Raw genomic sequence first — 25,307 nt, forward strand, 5'->3', positions numbered from 1 at the left:
CACGTTTTCAAAAGTAATCCAAAACGAAAAAGGTTACTCCATAACTAGTGTTAGGAGTGATCATGGCACTGAATTTGAAAATCTTGGATTTACTGATTTTTGTAATTCTAATGGTATTAGCCATAATTTTTCAGCACCTAGAACCCCTCAACAAAATGGAGTTATTGAGAGGAAAAATCGAACTTTAGAAGAAATGGCTATAACCATGCTTTGTGAAAACAATTTGTCAAAATATTTTTGGGCAGAAGCCACAAATACCTCTTGTTATGTTATTAATCGAGTAATGATTAGGCCTATTTTGAAGAAAACTACATATGAACTTTTCAAAAATAAAAATCCTAACATTAGCTATTTTCATCTTTTTGGATGTAAATGTTTTGTTTTAAACAACGATAAAGAAAATCTTGGGAAATTTGATGCTAAAAGTGATTAAGGAATTTTTCTGGGTTATTCCTAAAATTCTAAAGCTTTTCGAGTATTTAATAAAAGAACTTTAGTTGTAGAAGAGTCTATACATGTTGTTTTCGATGATAATCTCCTTCAGAGGAAGGATTCTTGTGTAAATGATGATGTAGGTATTGTAAACACAAATGACGTTAGACATAACATTGGAGAACCATCATCAAAGGAAGAAACGAAAGATGAGGAAACTCATGATGTTCTCGAGAATCCAACCATTGAAGAAAGGGAAGTCTCTTACCCAAGAGAGTTCAACTATGTCAAGGATGGTGAGATAATAGGTGATCCATCAAAAGGGGTAACAACTCGATCTTCTCTTAGAAATATTTGTAATTTTGTTGCATTTATCTCATGCATAGAGCCTAAGAATATTAAAGAAGCATTAAATGATGAACATTGGATTATGGCTATGCAAGAAAAGTTAAATCAATTTGAGAGAAGTAAAGTATGGACATTAGTTGAAAGGCCTAATAATAAATCTATTGTAGATACTAGATGGGTATTTAGGAATAAGCTTGATGAAAGTGGTAATATAATGAGAAACAAGGCTAGACTTGTTGCTCAAGGGTATACTCAAGAAGAAGGAATAGACTATGATGAAACATATGCTCCCGTAGCTAGGAAGGAAACAATTAGAATGTTATTAGCATTTGCATGTTTCAATGAATTTAAATTATATCAAATGGATGTTAAAAGTTCATTTTTAAATGGTTTTATAAAAGAAGAAGTGTATGCGGAACAACCTTCAGGTCTTGAAGATTCAAAATTTCCAGATTATGTTTTTAAATTGACAAAAGCACTTTATGGTTTAAAATAAGCTCCAAGAGTTTGGTATGAAAGATTGTCAAATTTTTTATTTGAAAAAGGTTTTTCAAAAGCGAAGGTTGACAGTACATTGTTTTTAAAGCATAAAGGTAAAGATTTATTAGTAGTTCAAAATTATGTTGATGATATAATATTTGGTTCTACTAATGATTTTCTTTTCCAAGAATTTTCTAAGCTAATGCAGAGTGAATTCGAGATGAGCATGATGGGGGAGCTCTCATTTTTCTTGGGACTCCAAATTAAGCAAAGAAAGGATGACATCTTCATCAATCAAGCTAAGTATGTCAAGGATATGCTCAAGAAGTTTGGACTGAAAAATGGAAAACCTCGTGCCACTTCAATGAGCAATTCTACAAAGCTTGACATAGATGAAGAAGGTAAATGTGTGGATGTTAAATTATATAGGTCAATGATTGGTTCTTTACTTTATCTAACCACAAGTAGACCAGCCATTATGTATAGTGTTTGCTTATGTGCTAGATTTCAATCATGTCCTAAGGAATCACATTTACTAGCTGTTAAGAGAATCTTTAGATACCTTAAGGACACTCCTAGTTTAGGACTTTGGTATCCTAGTGACTCTACCTTTAGGTTGCATGCCTTCTCTGATGCGGATTATGGAGGATGCAAAATAGATAGGAAAAGCACCTCCTGTACTTGTCAATTCCTAGGAAATATGTTGATTTCTTGGTTTTCAAAGAAATAAAATTGTGTTGCATTATCTACCACTGAAGCGGAATACATTTCAGCGGGTAGTTGTTGTGCACAAGTTTTATGGATGAAACAACAACTTTTTTTATTATGGAATTGAAGTAGGAACCATACCTATCAAGTGTGAAAATACTAGTGCTATTTGTCTCACTAAAAATTCCATCCAACACTCTATAACTAAGTATATTGAAATTAGACATCATTTCATTAGAGATCACGTCGCTAAAGAAGATATAGTTCTAGAACATGTTGATATTTTGCATCAATTAGCAAATATTTTTACAAAACCTTTAGATAAATAAAGATTTTGGACACTTACGAGAGAATTAGGTTTAACCAACCTACCTTGACTTAGTGTTTAAAATAATTTTAGCACTTTTAATTAAGAATGAAAAATGCTTATGAAAATAACTCTTTTGATTGTATTCTTTGCTATTAGTTAGGGGGAGTTTATGATTCTTAGTGAAAATTAAATGCATGTTCAAATGAAGTTTAAAGATTTGATTGATTGAAAATAGTTAATTTTCAATCTATGAGTTGCCAATACCACTAGAGCTAAATAATTTAGCATTTTGAATGCTTAAAATGAATTTTTGACATTTTAGTGCATAATATATCGATACACTAGACAGTGCATCGATATATCCTTTGAATATGCATCGATACACCTTGAAGGTGCACCGATGCACTCATTGAATGTGCATCGATGCACTCTGTTGTGCATCGATACACTCGTCGGGTTTTGGGTATTAAATCCCTATTTCTTCTTCATTCTCTCAAAACCTTTCAAAGTCCTCTTTGTCGCCGTTCGTCCCTCTCTCACTATACTCTCAAATTTTGCTCAAAAACTTCATTTCAAGTCGGAAATTACTTTCTTAGCATCTCCCAATCCTGCTACTATCATTAAATCGTGCAAAACATCATCACATTCTCACTCAAATCCAAATTTAAAGGTAATATTTTCTAAAACCCCTGTTTTGTTAATTTTTTAACTTAGGATTAGTTTTGATTAGTTCTAGGTTGAACAAATCATCGAGCATTGATTGTCTAGTGTTTAGAAACTAGATTTTACAACCAATTTCGTCAAAAAACACTAAATTTTTCAAAATTATTTTTGAAATTCGAAAAAAAAACAGAAAAAATTATTGTTTTAATTGATGTTTCTAATTCACTTATGTTGTTTTCATGAAAACTATAAATATTATGATCTTCAAACATTATTTTCAAAATAGTTTTCCAAACTTTTCCCATTAGGATTCGGTTTAGAGAACATTGACTATTGCGGACTCAATTGAGTTTTGGGATTGATTTTATTGCATACATGTGTTTTAAATATGTAGGTTACCTATCCCATTCCGATTCTAGAACAATGTCTAATCCTAAACGACCTGGGACATCGTCTAGTCGCTCAAGTCAAAACCGACCTCCTATCCCTCCTCCACCACAAAATCCAAACCCAAACGAACCATTCTTAATTCTTGCTTAAACCAACCCAGTCGTCGTCAAGATGAATTATATGATAGGTTCGTTAGTTATTTTCAATATTGCAAAATCCGAGAGGAGCGTATTCCTTTCATTCAAGCAATGGAGGATATTAACTTCAAATATCCTCCTATCATTTGTTCCTGGAAGTTTGATAAATTGTGCCAAATTAAGCCCATTTTCTATCAACAATTAGTCCGTATTTTCTACTCCAATGCGGTTTGTGTCCAAAATGCAAGTAAAATCGAAACCGTAGGCATACGATCATATCTCTTAGGAGAAGTCATTTTCATCAATTCGGAAACTATCGCTAATACTTTTAGTTTAGACGATGCTGACATAGATAATTAAAGAGACGTTGTGGCCACACCATATAAGTCTAAGGATAATGTTAGTACCTTACAAACACATCATGACCGATTTCTTCATTTAATGATCTCTTGGTGGTTTAGACAATCCAGAGGTAGGTACTCCACTCTTAGAGTCATTGATTTATGGTGGATACATTGTATCCAACATAATAAGAGAATTAATTTTCCACAAATTATTTTTGGTGAGCTTGTTGATAACGTAAACGTTCTCCCTTCCAAAAATATAGAAACTTTAGTTTACAGTTATCTTCTTTCTAATCTTTTTATCAAACTAGGGCTTAAGGTATCGATTGACATTCCCATCCCTCTCCAAAACCAAATTAATCTCACTTCCTCAAAGAAATCGGGATGGAAAAAGGATAAGGAAATGGGTCAATGGGAATATAGACCCACTGAGCAAACTCCAGGAGCTAGCACTTCACGAGCTCCACCTCCTCTGGCACCAGTAGCAGACGACGATCCCTTACTTCAAGAACTTTTTCAACATATAGACGATCACGTACCAGACGATGAGCCGACACCCTCATAGCAAGAGGAACAAATGCCTCCATATTTTCGATCATTTATGGAGTCATTTGATCTATGATTTCCTTCCATGGAGTCTCAACTGACTGAGTTTCAACGGGAGATGCGTGAACGTATGGATGCTCTCACACTTGAAGTGCGAGCACATTATCCTCCTCCTCTTGATCCTCCTATGGACGACTAGACCTATCTTGCTTTAGTTTGCCTGAATTAAACTTTGGATTAATATTTTGGATTTTCTTTCATTGAATTGTTCAAACTTTTGATGTTTTTGGATTGATTGTTTGGATATTATGGATGTTTGAACTTAATATATATATTTGGTTTGCTTGAATTTATAAGCTAAAGGTTTATTTTGTTTTTGCATAATTTACATATTAGTTGCAATATGACCAATTTTACCATTACACATTGTTTATGAATATTGATTATGAAACTTATGGCTAACGTTTCTCTTGATTGTGATCTTAGCAGCTTAAGGTTTTAAATTTATAAATATCAATTGGCTGATTTTTCAAAAACCCTTGTTTCAAAACGTTTTAGGAGTCTTTTTGCTTTAATAAAAAGGGGGAAAAGATGTGTTATAATAAGCGGGAGTAATTTTTCAAAATTGATCTCAAAAATGATTTTCTTGAAAAATCTTAAAATTACTCAAATGATTTGTTATATCAAAAAGGGGGAGAATGTTGAAAACATTTTTGATGTTTCGATATAACAAATTAAGTATAAATAAATTTTAAGATTTTACAAATCATTTTCTAAGTATATTCGAATCAATTTACTCGAATTTCAAGATTTTACTTCAAGTCTTTAAAAGATCAATTTTAATCCTTACTAAAGTATAAAATTGTGTTTTAATCTTAAAATATTTTTTAAACAATTTTCACAAAGTATTTCGAACCAAAAATGAGCCAAATATCAATTTTTTAGAGTAGTGTACCGATGCACTATATAATGCATCGATTCATCCTTGAATAAATTGAATTTCGAATGCATTTTGTGTACCGATGCACAAGGCATGCATCGATGCACTCCAGGCTTATTTGAAACATCGAATGTATTTTATGCATTGATGCACCCCTAGTGTACCGATGCACTAAGTCTTCCAACGGTTGAAATATTTGAATTTTACACATAGTGTATCGATGCACATTGCCTATGCATCGATGCACTATACGTTCCCAACTATTTTATTAATTATTTTCACACAATAACAGCTCTATTGACTCTACTAATGATCCCTAACATTCAGAAGTGATCCAAGGTGTATTTAAACAAGCTTAGGAGTCATTGATCAAAAACAAGAAACAACAATTGAGAGAGAATCAAAGAGAAAGCTTTAAAACATCAAGGTTGAGCTATTCAAGCTTATTTTTCATTCAATATTCATTTTGCTTTCAAGAACACTATTTGTACTCAGTTATATTCATTCTTGAGTGTTCTTTCTTTGTTCTAGAATTGTGCAAACAATTTACATTGTGAGGTTTTTCTTGTAAGTTTGCAAAATTTGTGTATTTCTCTTTGGGAGAGAGTGTGCTCAAGAATTTAGGGTATAATTCTTGAGGGAGTTGTAAGGTTACTCTTTGTCCTAAAAAAAGAACAAATTAGTGAATTTGTTGGAAAATCCTTAGTGTTGATAGCTAAGGTAGTGGACTTAGACTTTGGTTGAGAAAGTCGAACCACTCTAAATCACTGTGCAAATATTTTCAATTTTCTGCAAAAGTTTCCACCAAATTTTTAATTGCCAATTCATCCCCCCTCTTGGCTATTTCGTCGATCGATTAACTCAACATCTTTTATTTAAAAGTGGGGTTATTATAAATCCAAAGTCACAAATATAAATTAAACTATAAAATAAATTTATGATTTCAATATTAAATTTTTATCTTCAAAGGATTTTTTTAGAATTATTTCTCATTGAAACTTTAAATTTAGAATCATAATGAAATAAATGTGAAAATAAATATAATTTAATTTAAAAATATAAAAATCTGAAACTCGTTTTTATTTTTAAATTTTATATTAACTACAACTTAACATATATATATATATATGCAATACAATTTATTTATTAAATTTGTTTTAATGATTAAATTATGTTATTAACGGATATTAATGATATATATATATATGTGTGTGTGTGTGTGTGTGTGTGATTTACCTTGGTGGTTTGAATCCCATTAATTTCTTCTTATTTCTTGTTTTTATGTCATAATATATTATAAAATACATTATAGGGATAGCAACGGGGCGAGGTGGGGATGGTTTTGAATTACCCAATCCGTCCCCAACACTTGCGGGTACGATTTTAGGAAATTCCCATTGTATGTTTCAAGGATTTTATGTCTCCATACCCATCCCTTATGGATCTCTGTGGGTTTCAGTTAGTCTCTATCCCAAAAAATAAACAAACATTTTTGAAATCATTGTAACACTTAAAACTTATAAGATATATCAGATTGTCTCGAACTGGTCTCTATCTATAATATGAAAGTTTCAAACGTCAATATTCATCTAACACCCAATGTATATGTACAATCTTAACCATTTTCAATCTCAACAAATCAATATATATTAAATGAGAAAAGATCTAAACTTCAATTTTAGTTCCTTTAATATGTATATTAATTTTTGTATATTAAACGAGAAAAGATATAAACTTCAATTCTAATGGCAACACTTAATATCACAATCTTATTATATATAATTTGTTATTAAAATATATATTAAGGGTATTGTCGCGGTCATCTTTCGGGTGGGTCCGTAATTGGGCTAAGACTTGAATAAATGGGTTAGAGTCGCCACCGATCATTTTAAAGAAATATTTAGGTTGATCGGGCACTATCTTACCTGATATGCGTTTTACCAGAAATGTGTAGGGTTCGAGAGTCGGTTACAGTCAAGGAATGATTAACACCCTTGTACTGCCCTTTCGGTACCAATTAATTTATCGGTTGTCTTAATAGTGAAAATTTAAATTTAAATTAAAACTTGAAGATTCAATTCAAATTAATTACCTTTGCTCAATTGAAAGCATCCCTAAAAAGTAAAAAATGTTAGATAAGAAATAATAAATAAATGTTAAATAAATCCAAGGAAAAATAAAATAAAAAACATAAAAAAAGATAAACAAAATAAAGAAATAAATCAAAGAAAAAATAAAAATATTAAATAAAATAAAAATATTAAATAAATGAAAAGGGTATAAAATAAAAAATAAAAAATTTTAAATTTTAAAAGTAATAAAATAAAAAATAAGAAGTAAAAACATAAAACAAATAATAATAAAAAATAAAAAATAAAATAAAATTAAAAATAAAATAAAAAATGATAAAATTAAAAGGAAAAATGATTAACTAAAATAATAATAAAAAAGAATGCTAAAATTAAAAAGGTAAAACTGAATAACAAAAAAACTTAAAGGATCAAATTGAAATGAATTGAAATTAATGGATTAAATTGGTACTAAAAATGAGCTGCAAGAGAAAAATAAAGAGTTAAAAGGGTTAAATTGTAAAAAATGTAAATTATAAATAGGGACTGAATTGAATAAATTGAAGATTCATAGGCCAAATTGAACACGGTGACCAAAATGAATTACACTTCAAAAGTCCAGGGACTGCGGAAATAATTTAACTATTATCTAATTATAACATAGTCCCTCCCCTATAAATAGCCCAAAACCGAAAAAAATCATTTTTTACCCAAACCTAAAAAAGCTCTCATCCCTCTCCAAAATGATATCCCCTTCCTCAACAGCCGACCAAAACCCGACCACCGCCCGCCGCCGCTTCGGAAGCTGGAAAAATTCCTAACCGTAACCAAAATATTCCCCAACCTTGTGAACCCAAAACCACCGTCCGATTACCAGAAAAAGCCTCAACGACCTAGATCTAAAAGGGAATCTCTCGGGTTTTACCTTTTCCGGCAGCTCCTTCTTCTCCGAGGCCTTTAGCTTTGTTTTCTCTTTATGATTTTGATTATTTTGCTTGGCTTTCTTTGCTTTGTTGTGGATGCTTTTGCTTCGTTGCTCCCTATGTAGTTTCTTCGATGTGGCTTGCTGTGTTTTTCACTCCGGTTGCTTGTTGATTTTTCGTGTTCACTGTGGTTCTCTTATTGTTTCCTATTGTTGTGGTTTTCTGTTGTTGATGGTTCTTTTTTTTTTGTATTGTGATGGGTTTGATCCTTCGGTGGTATTTCTATATATTGAACTATGTTTTGATATAACAATTTATGACAAAATGTTTTGGACTTGAATTGAATTTATTTAAAGTTTTCAAAAATAATTCAAAATCCATTTAATTTGGAATTGAGCACAAAAAATGTTTTTATGAATAATACTATATTATATGAATAGTATCGGTACTATATGAATAGTACCGATACTGTGCGAACAGTACTGATACTAAAAAATTCCTGAATATTACAGAGGTATCGATATTGTGCTACAGTGATTTCAACCCAACGGTCATAAAATTCAAATATTACAAAGGGGTACCGATACGACTTGTTATGGGCAGTTTTATTTTGCAGAAAATGAATCCCCAACGACTCCAAAACATCCCCAACGACTATATACGACTTAAAACTCATTCCGACTTATAAATAAATGTTCAAGACACTTAAAGAACATAGAGAACAACTATCCGAGCAATCAAACACAAGAGAAGAGTTTTTCAATCTTATTTCATCTTTCTCTTGTAAATATTTTATTCTTGTGATCTTAATTCTTGTAAACACCTATCTTGGAGAGGTTTTCTTGTTTACATTTCCTTTAATTGTAAAGGGGTTTTGGTTCTAGCTAAGCCTGCTAAAAGCTAGGGGAAAGGTTATAGTTTATCCCGTGAAAAACTAGGGAGTTTGTAAAGGTTATCTCTTGATCATGTAAAAAGAAAGAACAAATTAGTGAATTTGTTGGAAAATCCTTGGTGAGGAGCCAAGGTAGTTAATGTAGACTTGGTTGAGAATTCGAACCACTATAAATCGCTGTGCAATTCTTTCTCTTTCAATCTCCTTACTCCCTAAACACAAAAATCGATCCCAACCCTTTTTGCAAACCATTCTGGTTATCAATTCGAGCTTCCGCAAATCTCAAAAATTGGCATCAGAGCCTAACTCGTTAGAAGGCTTAACATCCTTGAGACGATCCTCGAAGAAGCTCTACCAATTCCCAACGCAACCGGTAAAGAAATGGCTTCAACCTTCGGTGCGATATACCTATTACGGATTCGCAATCGTTCAACAAGCCACCCTTCTTCTATGGAGCAAATTATGCTCATTGGAAGAATAAGATTATGTACTTTATTCAAGCCTATGAACTAGGAGCTTGGAACTCAATCATGAATAGTTACTCATTTCCACCCAAAAAGTATAACGATTGGAGCAAAGAAGAGCAGAAAAAGTTCCAGCTTAATTCTAAGGCTATACATATTCTCTTGTGTGCTTTAGGACCAAATAAATATGGAAGAATATCATCTTGTTCTAGTGCTAATGAGATTTGGAATAAGCTCCAAGTCACTCATGAAGGAACCGACGAAATGAGGGAATCAAAGAAAAGTCTTTTCAGCCATAGCTACGAGAACTTCAAGATGAAACCCGATGAAGACATCAAAGCTATGACGGATAGATTTTTCGTGATTGTTAACGGTCTCAGGGGATTTGGAGAAATAATCCCTAATGAGAAGCTTGTAAGAAAGATGATCTACTCTCTTCCAAGTTCGTGGTAATCGAAGAAGACCGCCATTATCGAAGCTAAAGACCTAAAGTCTCTCACTCTCGATGAGCTAATTAGTTCCCTTCTCATTCATGAGATGATGTTGAAGGAAGAGGAAGAATGTGAAAATAAGAAAAATAAGAAGAATACTGAGGTAGGCATTGCCTTCAAATCCACCAATGAAAGCTATCAAGATTCAAGTGATGAGGTGGATAAAGATAATGATGAACAAGAAGAAGAGATGGTCGAGCTCTTGAAGGAACTCAAGAGATTCATGATTTCCAAGGAAGTGAAACATGAATCAACCAAGAAGAAGAGTCCCCCGGTGTGCTTTAATTGTCAAAGAAATGGCATGTCAAGTATGAATGTCATCTTCTAAAAAAAAGGGAAGAAGGTATTTGTTGCATCTTGGAGTGATGAAGATGATTCCAATGATGAAGAAGAAGTACTCAACATATGCCTCATGGTCACTCAAGAAGAATTTGAGGTATCTTCTAACTCAAATGAATTTAATTCATTTACTTTTGATGAGTTACAAGATGCTTATAATAGTTTGTATTTGGGATTTGAGACCATGAATTCCAAATATACAAAATTAATTTAAAAACTCAAAATTGAAAATAAATCGATATTGAAAGCTAGAGTTGATTTTGAAAATCAAAATGAAATTTTGAAAAATGATTTAGATCTTTCAAAAATCAAAATAAATGATTTAGAAAAGAAAATTTTTGATTTAGGAGTTAAGCTTGAAAGCTTAACAAAAGAAAAAGAATTAATTTCTAAAAAAAACCTATTATGTTTAAAAATGGCAAAATGCTCACATTGTCATTATCATGGTCATTTGGAACATACTTGTCCTTTAAAGAAAGGAAAACATTTTAAAATTAGGCAAGTATGGGTTCCGAAAGGAACAAGTGGCATTGAAACTAACGTTCAAGGATTCAAAGTAAATTGGATACCAAAATCTACTTAAATGTCTATTGTAGGTGTGTGGGAGCAATGGTGATGAAGATGATGAAATCAAGAGGCTCTAGCCACACATGAAAAAGGAATGGGTAACCTATAAGCTTAATGCTTTTGATTTTAGTTATTTGGTTGCTCATTTGATTTTAAGCATGCATGATTTTTTGTTTTAAATGATTATGTATTATTGTTTTGATCTCATGTATGTTAAAAAGGTTTTATGATGAACATTATAAAGTTTTAATGATTTTTCATAATTTTTAGTTTATCGTAATAAAAGTTTGGTTAAAATTGGTTATAATGCAAATGATATCTCTCTAACAATTGATATCAAATTTTTAAATACTTTGATTTTACAAATTTTAAATTTTTGACCTAAATTTGAACGTTTATACATGTGGTTTAAATGAAAATGATATCTCTCTAACAATTGATATCAAAATTTTTTCAAATGCATAACATTTTTATAAAACTTTATGCATATATACTTAATTTCAACTATTGATATTGCATAAAGTATTTTAGACTTGGATACATTGAATTTCATGCACTACTAACATGTTTTTTAGTCTTTGTTGAAATTCAATTTTGTTTAAGTGTCAAGTTTTTAAAACTAAATTTTGTTTGGAATGCACTTATTGAAGGGGAGCTTTGATTTTTCAAATGATTTTTAAATGTCAAATTTACTACTTACTCTCCAAAGTTATTTTGAACTTCAAAGATTGAATTATTTTTTATATAACAAAAAAGGGGAGAAGTTTGGTTTGAAAAAATCAATTTCTTAATGAAAAAGGGGAAGCTTAACATTTTCATATATTTTCCAACAATTGGTAACAATTAGTATCTTTTTAACAATTAATATCCTTTTGTTAATGTTAACTTCCTAAAAAGGCTACTTTTAAGGCCTTTTTCACTTAAGTTGTTGTTTGTTTAAAAGCTCATTTTAGGCATTTTAGGATCATGTAGTTGCATATAGTTGCATTTGTGGCGGTAGTGCTATTTTATTTCTTAATGATGCTACTTGAAGGAAAGGTGCAGTTTGTCTGTGGTGTGCAGGGAATAGAAAGCAAAAAGGACTAGATGGGAAGTAATGCCTTGGCATCACACGTTGCTGAAGCATATTGAAATGCCTTGGTATTTCTGGTGCAAAAAATGACAAAAAGATACAGCTGTACGAGGACAGCTGGCTCTGCACGTGAAATGATTGTTGTAACTGCCTGCCAGAGCTACTATGGGACCACTGCCACCTAGAGGATAAGGTTCACGCACTACATGTGATTCTAGGGGTATGATGGGTATTTTGCACCCAACAACCTCTTCATTACCCCTAGATATTTTTATTATATATTACACCTCAAGGGAGACAATACACAACACGTGGAGAGGCACACACTTAGAGCAGGAAAAAATCAGATTTTTATTTCCTTTTCCTTTTCTTCTTCCTTGGGTTTTCCTCCATTGATAAAGCTCCAAGGAGTGGCGAGCTAAGTGTCGAAAGGAGGTAGTGAGCTAAGGTGGTTCGTGGTGGCAGAGGAAACCTCCGATGAAGCGTCGAAGGCTACTTATCACTTCCCTTTTTGCTACTATTTTTATATTTATTTGTGGGTTGTTGGAACGAATATTTGCATGACTTTGTGTTTGGATATTTCGACCACCATGAACTAACTTATTTGGTGGTGGTTGGTTTAATGGATGTTTAGACTTTATTTTAATGGTATATTTAAGTTTATTTTGGTTATTTATTTACTTTGCTTATTAGTGCTTCACCATCTAGGCTTGTAAGAGGCATGGAAATGTCTATTTCTTAGATGAAGTTTAGGTATTCGGGAGAAACCTAAGCTAAAAATACTTGTAAGTATTTGAGAGAACCGTAAGACAAGATCCTCATAAGCAATGGGTTATAGTATTTTCAATGGGCTTTGAACCGGCCTAGGGATATTATAACCTAATCCCGTAGATCTCGGGAGAGACTAGGATAGGATTTCAACTACTAAAAAGGGTGTCTTTATCAATAGGGTAGGCTGGCCAACATCGTTGAGTGAGAGCAGATGCCTTGACATCCTATTTTGTTAGGTTCCTTGGAGAACACTTTAGGAAAGCCCTGTCAAGCAAGTAAAGATTAGATAGCTTAAATATTCCTGAGAGATAAGTTTAGCATCCTTAGATAAATCCCTACCATTCATTCCATTGGAAGCTTGTTGCGTGAGGATTATCTTCTTTTCATTTTATTTGCTATTTATTTACTGTTTATTTGCCATCTTCCATTGCCTCGACATTGCACCATTTTCAACACTAAACATCTTATCTTACCACTGTATTTCCATTTGCTACACCATCAGACCATTCATCTACATCCATCTGCATACACATTTTCATTTGCTGTGACATTTGTATATATAAAGACTAACTATACATAGATAGATTAGTGCTTAGCTTTGGTTAGACTTTTGTAATTTCACCCAATCCCTGTGGAGACGATACTCACTCACCATTTTATTACTTGAGCGATTGTGTATACTTGCACATTATTTGCGTATATTTTATAGTACTCATACACGCGGACAGTTAACAATTGATATCTTTTTCATTAAACATTTTATTAAAGGGAGTTTTGCCAAAAACATTTTTTTAAATGTTTTGTTATATCAAAAAGGGGGAGATTGTTGAACTATGTTTTGATATAACAATTTATGGCAAAATGTTTTGGACTTGAATTGAATTTATTCAAAGTTTTCAAAAATAATTCAAAGTCCATTTAATTTGGAATTGAGCACAAAAAATGTTTTTATAAATAGTACTGTATTGTATGAATAGTACCGATACTAAAATATTCCATAATGCTACAGGGGTATCGATACTGCTACACGGGTATCGATAATGTGCTACAATGATTTCAGCCCAACAATCATAAATTTCAAATATTACAAAGGGGTACCGATACCCATTGAAGGGGTACCGATACTACTTGTTATGGGCAATTTTATTTTGCACAAAATGAATCCCCAACGGCTCCAAAATATCCCCAACGGCTATATACGACTTCAAACTCATTCCAACATATAAATACATGTTCAAGACACTTGAAGAACATAGAGAACAACTATCCAAGCAATCAAACACAAGAGAAGATTTTTTTCCATCTTATTTCATATTTCTCTTGTAAATATTTTGTTCTTGTGAGCTTAATTCTTGTAAACACCTACCTTGGAGAGGTTTTCTTGTTTATATTTCCTTTCATTGTAAAGGGGGTTTGGTTCTAGCTAAGCCTGCTAAAATCTAGGGGAAAGGTTCTAGTTTATCCCGTGAAAAACTAGAGAGTTTGTAAAGGTTATCTCTTGATCCTATAAAAAGAAAGAACAAATTAGTGAACTTGTTAGAAAATCCTTGGTGAGGAGCTAAGGTAGTGGATGTAGACTTGGTTGAGAAGTTGAACCACTATAAATTGTTGTACAATCCTTTATCTTTCAATCTCCTTACTCCCTAAACACAAAAACTGATCCTAACCCTCTTTACGAACCATTTCGATTGTCAATTTAAGCTTCTGCAAATCCCTACAATTGGAAGGATGGGTGACCCACTGGAAAGTTGTTCGAAAATTGAATGACTCGATCATAACAAGTGGTATCAGAGCAGGTTGCAGGTTCGAATCCCCCAGATGTCGTTGGGGTGATTGTTGGGTTATGGGGTCCAACAAGCATCCTTAGGGATTCTATCATGTATGGGCGCGATATCTGGTGCTTGACAGCCCAACCTGCCGAGGCCCACGTGTGCCTTGTAAAGTCTCTAGGCCTGCCCGCAACACGCTATAGATGCGTGGCTCTGCAATATCGTGGTGAACTGTGAGGAATGCCCCACAAGAATCCACCTTGGCTTGGGGGGAACCAGTGATCACCTGCTACAAAGATATGAGGTTGAATTGTCCCACCTACTTATCACCAATTGGTTTTAAGAAGGAATGGTGACCATTCGCTTCAAAACTCTATAGTTAAGCGTGTTTGAACCAGAGTAATTCAAGGATGGGTGAACAACTGGGAAGTTGTTCGAAAATTGAATGACTCGATCCTAGCAATATAGCCCCCCGACAGGGCTATTTTCGATGGTAATGGGATCATTCCCGGTTATTTTGGATTGTTTGTGGATTGCTCGTGGTTGGGTTGACCAAAACCCTGGATGGTTCAGTCCCGGGATCTCGGCCGACCATTTCGCGTGCTTGGCTCTGTTGGTTATTGGCGCGTGGCCACTACACACGCTGCTTGTGCGGCGCCTGGCTTCATACGCTAGGGTTTTACAAACCCTAACTTGCACTGGGTTGGATCAAGCCCAAACCCGATTAGGTTTCTGCTAGACTCGAACATTGGACTTGAACAAACAACAAAGGAAATAATAAATAAAATAAATAAAAAAATATATATTAATAAAATAGTGAATAAATAATATTAATATAATATATAATAAAAAATAATTTTTTAAAACTATATATCATATATGCGCTTTTTAAAAAAAATTATTTTCAAAATCATATAATATAATATATTTTCAAAAATATTTTAAAATTATATATTATATATATTTTTTAAAAATATTTTCAAAACTATATATTATATAATTTTCAAAAATGTTTTAAAACTATATATTATATATATTTTCAAAATATTTTCAAAACTATATATTATATATATTTTTTCAAAATGTTTTTTAAAAACCATATATTATATAAGTTTTCAAAATGTTTGTTTAAAAAACATATATTATATAAGTTTTCAACATGTTTTCAAAAATTATATATTATATATTTTCAAAATGTTTTTAAAAACCATATATTATATATATATCAAAAAGATTTAAAAAAAATTATACGATAATAAAAAAATAAAAAAAAACTCCGGACGAAAATGAGTGCTACAAGTATATAGGTAAATGATTATAAATATATTTTTAAAATTTTGTAAAATATCAGGGATTACTACGGATATTTTTCAGGGATTCCCATGATTATTCACAAGGATACGTTTCAGTTATCCTCACGGTTTAAATATATCAATCCTCGTCCCCATTCTAATTTGAGCTTCAGGGATAATTCCCCATCTCTATCCCTGTGGTGAAGATTTCAATTTTTCCACATCCCGTCATTTCGAATCCCCACAATTTTCGGTTTTTGACCACCCGATTGCTAACAATTTTTTAGTTGATACGAGGTTTACCCTATTCGTTAAGGTATTTTAGGCTATGTTTTATCCCTTGGTTCGATTCCCACAGGCTATAACTTCCCTCCATTTTGCTTTCCTTTTTTAAAACAGGGATAGGTGTATCACTCACGGTGAGAAAATTTATTTAACTAAATTATTAAAATTAAGTGAAAATATTCTTCAATTAAATATGCTAGTAAAATGTGTCTCACTAATATATTGATACGTGACATGTTTTGATTGAAATGTTATTTTCTGAATTAAATTACAATTACAATTAGGATTAGAATATATCAGTATGAAGGATCAAATTTAGAATTATATGTTAACTTTCCTATTACCATTTATATTAAATATTAACGGTAAGTTACTTAATTGGATATATTTAAATAATGAGATTATCAGGTTGATAATATTTCAAAAATAATGTTAAAAAATGAAAAGAAGCAATAATTAAGTGATCTTTACCCTAACAATAACAATCGGGTGATCATATGTGTTGATTACTCAATAAATAAAATGATGATTAATTCATTTAATTACATTTTTATCAAGTTAAAGAGCAACCTAGCAAGAGAGAATTTTCAAAGCCTCAAAAATGGAAAAAGAAAATTTGAAAGTTTTGTTATTGAAAACAAGAGATTGACTGCGGAAAATCGTGAAATTGCGTTAGAAGTTCAAACGAGTTGAAACAAATTGCAAGGCATGGCGGGAGAAAGAAAGTCGTTTTTGACGGCGACGCAGAAGTACGCGGCGGGAGCGTTGCTTGCCATCGCTGTTCACCAGGCTCAGATCCATCAGACTCGTCTTCTTGGACTTCCTCCCAAGGATGATGACCCTTCCTATGGCGACCGAACAAGTAGCAGTAGTAGCAGCGACTCAGTCTCTGAAGATCCCGACCTTTGGGTCAACGAAAACTCTGGTTTGCTCCGACCCATTTTCAGGTTTTCAACCTCTTTCTTCCTTTTCCTTTTGATACCCTAATTTCAATTCATCAAAAAGAATGTTCTCCTCCAGAGTTTCCTTTTTTTCTATCCTGAAATACTTGAATTGGGACATCATCACTTTTAGGATCTCGAATTCTTCTCTGGACATTTCAAATTTCAGAAAATATTTTTCTGAAGAATTTGTTCGTTTTCACATGATTCAGATCTCTAGATATTGATTCCGCTGCATGGCTTGGACTAGAAGAAACTGCTGGGTCTTCTTCGGCCAAGCATCATCTGGGAGCTGTATGTTGTTTCCTTTCACTTATGATCATGTTTATGATCATTTGCAGAAGAAATGTGAGCAATGTTTCAATGATTTTTTTGTTCTTATTATAAACATGTTTTTGTTGTTTCCTATTCATACAGTTCTTGAGGTTACTAGCTGAAGATGGCGAGGAGGGTTCTTCTGAAAGATTGGAGCAGCAGATTGCTCTGTCAAAAGCTGTTGATAGTATGGTATTGAGCATGGAAACAAATTCTGTATCTTCCCAGGATAAAAAGGAGAGGTCTCGTGCATATGAACAGGAATATCGTGAGAAATATTCCACTCCTGAGGTTCCATCAAATTCTGTAGTGGCAAACCAACCTATAGAGACTCTGCAGGAGAGTTTGAATGAGAAACCTGTTGAAGAGGTTGAGATGCTTACTTGTCATAGGAAAGTTATGGTTCTTTATGAGCTTCTTTCAGCTTCCCTTGCAGCTGCAGAGATTAGTGAAGATAGCAAAAAATATACCCGGCGAAGAAAGGGCTATGATGCCAGAAATCGTGTGGCTCTCCGGTTGCTAACAACTTGGTTTGACATTGAGTGGATAAAAATGGTTTGTACATGCAACCTTTTGTCCCTTTCCATTTCCATCTTTCCTTCTTAGAGCTTGTGGTAAACAATGTTATCTTAGTAAGAGCAATAGCTGAATAGATATGGATTTATGTCAATTTTTATGTACCATTGAGTACCTACCAGTTATGTTGTGAATCTAAAGTTGTACCGTTAATATGACCCTTAGAATTCCTTTTACGAAATGTCCTGGATTGTCAGAGAAGATCTCTGGGACCTCACTAATATACTAGCAGTGTTTGGGCATGGAGCGTGGTGTTTTGTCAAGAACCTAGCTCCTTCCAATTTAACTATTAATATATTTTTTTATATTCTCCCTATTAGTGAGCCTTTGTGCTTGCAGGAAGGCATTGAGATGATGGTTGCTTATTCTGCAATGGCTATAGCGAAAGAGAAAGAAGCAGAAGAAGAAGAATCCCAGTCACCGAGAGGCAAATGGGCAAAATGGAAGCGTCGTGGCATCATTGGTGCTGCTGCTTTAACTGGAGGAGCATTGATGGCCATTACTGGAGGTATGTGATTGTCAAAAACCTTTTATCTGGTCATTAGTTTCCACCGTCTTGACTTTATTGTTTTTGACCTTTTTGGATCTCACTTTTACTATTAAACAGGGTTAGCTGCCCCAGCAATTGCTGCTGGATTTGGTGCTCTGGCTCCAACATTAGGCACATTAGTCCCTGTCATTGGGGCAAGTGGGTTTGCTGCCGCTGCAAGTGCTGCTGGAACTGTTGCAGGTTCTGTTGCTGTTGCTGCATCATTTGGAGGTGAATGACTAATCATGAATCTTCTTAGTTACCCATTCTTGTCATGTCAATTTTCCTTACTGTAGAAATCATTAGTTTGTTAAACTTTTAGTTTGGTTTCAGAAATTTTAAGCTAATATTTGGTGAATACAAGTTATGAAGATGTTCTTTTTATACTTGATTAAGATCTATATTCACACTCTGTTCTACCCAGCTGCTGGAGCTGGACTTACAGGTTCTAAAATGGCTAGGAGAACTGGTGACGTTGATGAATTTGAATTTATAGCTATTGGAGACTATCATAACCAGGGCGTGAGTTCTTATAGAATTATTTCTTTCTTGTTCTGGTGGCATAGAAAACTATGGTGTCTGGATCTTATTAATGTTCTATTTAACCTTTTATTTCAGCGACTAGCAGTTGAGATTTTGATCTCCGGCTTTGTTTTTAGTAAGGATGATTATACTAGGCCCTGGGAAGGAAAAATTGACAACATGGAAAGGTATAAAATTTTTATACCATATCCATTGTATGTGAAACCTCTGTTTTTATTTTTAAACCACTTTTATAGATATAAAGGAAAGGAAAGAATAGAATAGCATTGTTTCTGACAATGAAAATTATAGGTTTGCACTACTGTGGGAGTCCAATAATGTGATTGCAGTGAGCACAGTAATTCAGGATTACCTAACTTCAAGTAATGGGTTTATGTCTGATTTTTAAAATGGTCTTTTGATTATGAGAATTGTGTATATTTGAGATTGCTTATGCTTGTTGTGCAGGTATTGCTTATGAGTTAATGAGACAGGGTGCAATGATGACAGTTTTAAGCTCACTTGTAACAGCATTGGCATTGCCTGCAGTATTGCTTTCAGCTACCAGCTTTATAGACAGCAAAATGTCAATTGCTGTGGACAGGTTTGATTTGCTTAGTTTTTGCAGAGTACTTGGCTTTGAAAACAGGAAGAACTCTCTTCCAGTTTCATTTTATTGTTTCACACCATGCTGTATTTACGAGGCCTATCTTGCTGTGGCTCTTGTGAGGATCATTCTTTGCATACATTTTTGCAAGTACTAGATGTAGGTAGTTATTAACTCAGCTCTTCATTAGAATTGGCTGTTAGTGTAATGACCCTTGAAAATAATTGAAAGTGAACCAGGCAACAACTTGAGGGTGAGGAAAAACTTGCATGTTTAAGTAAAAGAGGGGAAATTTGAAGTGTTTTTCAACCATAGTGTGTAAATATTAGTAGTTCATGGTTTGACATTGAATGCGTTAGGATTTTGCAGAACTCTGATATCTGGATCTTAGGAGGGAAAGGCTTTAACTTTCATGTCTCTCAAACAGAATATCAAGGTAGATAATGCTGCAGAGAAATGTTCATAGTACCTGATTTGACTAAAAGTTTCTTTTGATGAATGGTAAAAATGGTTTTATCTTTATGAACCTGAATTTGTGTACAAATTAAAATCCCTAGAAGCGGGCTGCTTTAATTGTATTTGCTGGATGTTGCAGATACTTGATTTCCAGAGTGAATTTTAATTCTTATTTGAAAACTTGAGAACTGTTGCAGTACACCTTACAAGTATTAACTATGTCTTTATCTTCTATTTTCAAGGTCGGATAAAGCAGGAAAGTTGCTAGCTGAAGTTTTATTGAAAGGCTACCAAGGTAACAGGTATACATGTAGAATTTAGGGGAATGTTTATATACATTAAAACATCTGCAAAATAATCTTTCCATGGTTCATCCTTGGGAGTGTATAAACTTTTCAGACCTGTGACACTCATTGGCTACTCACTTGGAGCACGAGTGATTTTCAAGTGTCTTCAGACTTTGTCCGAGACTGAACAAAGTGGTAAACATGACCAATTTATTCTGATGCACTTTCTGATTTGCTGTGGTGGTTGGAATATCCTAAGGCTATTCCACTATGTTTGGCAGCTGAACTTGTAGAAAGAGTTGTTCTTCTTGGAGCTCCCATTGCAATTAAAGGAGAGAATTGGGAAGCTGCGAGAAAGGTATTTTTCTATTTACAATTGGATGTTCTTTTCATTACTAGAACATACTGATTAATATCTAGGGTCTTTGCAGATGGTGGCTGGCAGGTTTATAAATGCTTACTCTTCGAATGATTGGATGCTTGGAATTGCTTTCCGTGCAAGGTATGCCAGATGAACAACTTTGAGATGATTTGGAACTGTTGCTATATTAAGGCTGATAACTTACGGCCTTAAATGTCATCCAGTAAAACTCTAGAAATTGTTTTAATGTTAATATAAATGTGTCTGGATATTCTGTTCTCTCTCTCTTTGGGTCCGGGTCCACGTTGTTGTACAAAGACGTGCTTCCTGTTCCATTCTCTTACCAAAGGAAGGTGGATTCTTGAAATTTTGGTGCAATGCATGCATTTATATAATTTTGTAATATCGTCTATCCATCCCTCTTGATTCATATCCTCATCTGAGGATTGTGTCTCTTTTTACATCCTAAAGAAGTCATTTTGTTCATCACCTTCGAAGAAAAATACCAATTGAACAACCTTACTGATGCAAGCCAATGGTAATTTGAAAACAGTTTACTTACACAAGGATTAGCTGGAATACAACCGGTTGATATGCAGGGGATTGAGAACGTAAGTTATTCCAGTTATATATTTTTCCACCTTGCTGTTCGTCACCAAGATTTACTAAGCACTAACTCAGAATCTCTTCAGATTAACGTAACAGATGTGATTGAGGGGCACTCTTCCTATCTATGGGCTACGTGGAAGATTTTGGACCGGCTTGAACTTGAAACTTACTATCCCGTTTTCAGGAGCAATTAACAGGAACCACAATACTACTCAACTTTGGCTTCTTCAATTCCATCTGATAACATTTAGCTTAATTCCTGTCGTTCTTTTAATGTCGAATGGAACGTTGAACTCTGAACTCAATAGCAGCAGGGTGAGGCAACTGCCTCTGTGGTTCATACTTGCTAATTGCTTTCTGTATATACCCAAAGAGGCGCTTGCTTGCAGTTGCAGGCAAGAAGAACGTTGATAGTTTACTTTGCCGGTTGGTTTAATAAATTCAAGACTGAAATACTCTTACATTATCTTTTAATTTTGGTCATTGTTTATATTTATACCAGACCAAATTTGTGTCCATATTTAACCCATGTAAAATTTTGTTTGGATATAATTTCTTTTTTGGAGCTTCTCGTAAATATTGATGCTGGTTAAAAAAAGTTTTATTCTCTTTTCTTAATTGGATTAATTTTAAAGGTAAATGCAAAGATGATTCTAATGTATAAATTAGACCTATCAATGGGAGAGGTAGGTAACTTTTAGTTTGATTTATTTTGAATTTAGATTATTTTATGTTTATGTCACTTTGGGTTTAGGTGTACCGATCAAATTGTTTGAGTTGGGCCATATGAAGGTTTAGGTAATTGTCAGGTTTCAAGTAGGAATGAATTCAAGAAGGTTTAGATTATTTGTTCTGGATGGATTCAAGAAGATTAAGCTATTTTCTGTCTCGAGCAGATAAGGTCAATCAAATTTAATTTAATTAAAATATTACTTTTATTTTTTAAATTTTGAATCATATCTATTTTTTCGAACTGATTTGAGTTCAGCTTTTAAGTTTGAATCAAATTAAATTATGTTCGACTCACTACTAATATTGTGTAAGCTAAGATGATTATAAAACAATATATATTTTAAATACGCAATCATTGGTTGTTAAATTTGTAATCTCTAGAAAGAATAATAATTCCTTTAACCGTTAAAGTATGTTGATTCACGCTATCAATTTTTTTCTATTAATCTGGGATAAATACAAAACAATATCTGTTTAAAGATAACTCTCAACCTCTCGATAATGAAAGTTCACACCCCTTGCTTCTATGGAGCTCAAACCCAAGTCTTCAAGGAATAACAATAATTCCTTTATCATATAGATCATTCAGTTCGTGTCACTCACTATTAATTTAAATGTATATATTGGCCTATCAACAATATCTTCTAAAAAGATAAAGTTTTCCATCAATTAATAAGGCAAAATTAGCCTATTAATTCAGGCAGAATAATTATTTGTAGTCTAAAAATTAATTAATAATCTACGAAAATTATTATATTTATTTGGAACTCTTTACGTGGGGTGACGAGTTCTATTAAGATATATTCTTTTTATTGAAACTTGTCACCTCTTGTAACAAGTTCTAATAAAAATATTATATTTTTAAACTCATCACCCCCACGTAACGTTCGTCCTCCATTGTAATAGATATCGTAAATCTCAAAATAAAATTTATGTTTTCCTATTAGGCTAAATAATTTAGAGTATGAATTATTAACTTGATTTGATTTATAAAAGATCATAAATATTATATAGGGTAATGAATTATTAGTTTTGGTTCGCTTTAGTACTTAAACTTTCATTTTTTTCAAAATCATACCAATGTTTAGTTTTTGTTTCATTTTAGTACCATATCGTTAAAAACTTAACACATTTAGTACCTAAACTACCAATTTTGGTCCATTTTAGTAACTATCTTTCAACTTTTTCAAAACTTAACGTTAGGTTTTTAATGGGTACTAAAATGAAACAAAAACTAAACGTTAGGTATAATTTTGAAAAAATTTAAAAGTTTAGATACTAAAATGGATCAAAATTAATAATTTAGGTACTATATGTTTAGTTTACCCTATACGAAAGAGGGGAGTGATTGCTCAATGCACCATTTTTTTTATAACGCCCCTAATTTTTCAATCATACTTTTTATTTTTATAATTGAGGTATTTAATTTTTTTAATTTTATTTTTCTGTATAATTGAGGCCCCTAATTTTTGTAATCCTACTTTTTATCTTTATAATTGAGTCTCTTAATTTTTGTAATCCCACTTTTTACATTTATAATTAAGGCCCCTAATTTTTGCAGTCCCACTTTTTACGTTTATAATTAAGGCCCTTAATTTTTTTTTCAATTTCACTTGCTAGTTTAATAATTGAAACCCCTAATTTTTTTATTCTAGCTTTTTACTTTTTTAATTGATGCTCCTAATTTTTTCAATCTAACTTTTTAAATTTATAATTGAGGCTCCTATTTTTTCAATATCACTTTCTAGCTTTATAGTTGAAGCCCTTAATTTTTTAATCACATTTTTTTTTCATTTATAACTAAGACTCCTAATTTTTTTCAATATCATTTTACCTTCATAATTGAAGCCCCTAATTTTTTCAGTCTCACTTTTTTACCTTTATAATTAAAGTCCATAATTTTTTAATCTCACTTTTACCTTTATAATTGATGCTCCTAATTTTTTCAATATCACTTTTTACCTTTATAGTTGAAGCACATAATTTTTTAATCTAATTTTTTACCTTTATAATTTAGGTCTCTAATTTTTTTCAATCTCACTTCCCACCTTTTATAATTGAAGTGCTAATTTTTTAATCTCGCTTTTTACTTTTATAATTGAGACCCCTAATTTTTCCAATGTAACTTTTTTACTTTTATAATTTAGGACGCTAATTTAATAATTTTTCTAAGATTTATAATGTAATATTAAATTAATTATTCAAAGTAATAAAATATACATCTGTTCTACAAGAGTCTATTTTCTAGTTTCGATTAGGGTCCCAAAATTATCTGAAATACCTATGATAATACCAATAAAAGTTCTTTAAAAATTTTAAAAAAATCCAAAATATTCTAAAAATAAACTAAAAATATAAACATAAGCAGCCTGCGCATGTCGTGAGACAATTCTCTATCCTAAAAATGGATAATACTTAAGTGGTTATAGATATAGTTTACCCTAAAATGAAATATAAAAATTGGATTTGAGTTGATTTTTCGTATACTAAATTGTGTGATCGGAGTTAACTACGTTGGGAAGTTTGGGGATTGAACATTGAAAATGGATAAATACGTGAGTTTATTAATAAACCATTTTTATACTATTTCCATTCTTTACATTGCGTGTTCTCTCTGCTCTCTTTTGCATTTCGCTGAATCTCCGGTAAAAAGGCTGAGCCATTCCCATCGGAGAGAAGCAGAGAAAGGGAGAAGCAACAAAATCTTGGAAAAGAGAATGGAAAAGTAAAATCATGTAAAGCATTTCGCACAAATCTCACAATCGCGATCCTTTTTGCATCGGCATTCCTCGTTCTCTCCCCCCTACTTATTATTTTCCAATTATACACGCGTTGTTTTGATCGGTTAATCTACTTCAAAGTTGTCTAAAATAACTAGAATAACTGTAATTAAATGACTGAGTATGGCCCGTGATGAAAACAAGCCTCACAAAATAATCAGAAACATGACATTGCCATTTCATAAAGGATCCTTTTCAGCAATTTTTTTAGATGTCTTAAGAATCTCGTTTCATAAATAAAGCCTCACCACCTAGCTCAAATAAATCACTGAGATTGACAGAACTTTGAGGCCCAGGAGCGAGGGATATCCCAGAAAATAAGTCAGAAGCCTATATCACTCATTTAGATGACTTTCATGA

At 32.7% G+C, this 25,307-nt stretch overlaps 1 protein-coding gene and 1 long non-coding RNA gene across 4 annotated transcripts; one reads left to right on the top strand and one right to left on the bottom strand.

Annotated features, from left to right (window-relative positions):
- Window positions 1-3,329: 3,329 nt before the first annotated feature.
- On the bottom strand, window positions 3,330-19,996 carry LOC120171943. The gene is made up of 3 exons (XR_005520917.1): window positions 19,863-19,996; window positions 15,343-15,347; window positions 3,330-3,340 (listed from the first exon to the last, which is right to left on the bottom strand). It is a non-coding gene; the product is annotated as an uncharacterized LOC120171943 (long non-coding RNA).
- Window positions 16,811-21,898, top strand: LOC120171942 (transmembrane and coiled-coil domain-containing protein 4-like). 3 transcript variants are annotated; one of them, XM_039179538.1, is made up of 15 exons: window positions 16,811-17,179; window positions 17,386-17,467; window positions 17,591-18,043; window positions 18,404-18,572; window positions 18,672-18,824; window positions 19,018-19,115; window positions 19,212-19,303; window positions 19,428-19,498; window positions 19,584-19,719; window positions 20,421-20,480; window positions 20,578-20,660; window positions 20,747-20,823; window positions 20,897-20,967; window positions 21,380-21,437; window positions 21,519-21,898. In XM_039179538.1, exons 1-15 carry the CDS (start codon window positions 16,941-16,943, stop codon window positions 21,627-21,629), a joined length of 1,953 nt encoding a protein of 650 aa, XP_039035469.1. In that variant the 5' UTR covers window positions 16,811-16,940; the 3' UTR covers window positions 21,630-21,898. The 3 variants fall into 3 exon arrangements, 2 of the variants coding, with proteins under 2 accessions (XP_039035469.1, XP_039035470.1); XR_005520916.1 differs by lacking the exons at window positions 20,897-20,967; window positions 21,380-21,437; window positions 21,519-21,898 and having other exon boundaries at window positions 20,421-20,473; window positions 20,747-20,820; XM_039179539.1 differs by lacking the exons at window positions 20,421-20,480; window positions 20,578-20,660; window positions 20,747-20,823; ... (1 more) ...; window positions 21,380-21,437; window positions 21,519-21,898 and adding an exon at window positions 19,913-20,008.
- The last annotated feature ends 3,409 nt before the right edge of the window (window positions 21,899-25,307 follow it).

This window comes from Hibiscus syriacus, unplaced genomic scaffold (genome assembly GCF_006381635.1).
Source record: "Hibiscus syriacus cultivar Baekdansim isolate YM2019G1 unplaced genomic scaffold, ASM638163v2 tig00111837_pilon, whole genome shotgun sequence".
NCBI classification, from domain to species: Eukaryota; Viridiplantae; Streptophyta; class Magnoliopsida; order Malvales; family Malvaceae; genus Hibiscus; species Hibiscus syriacus.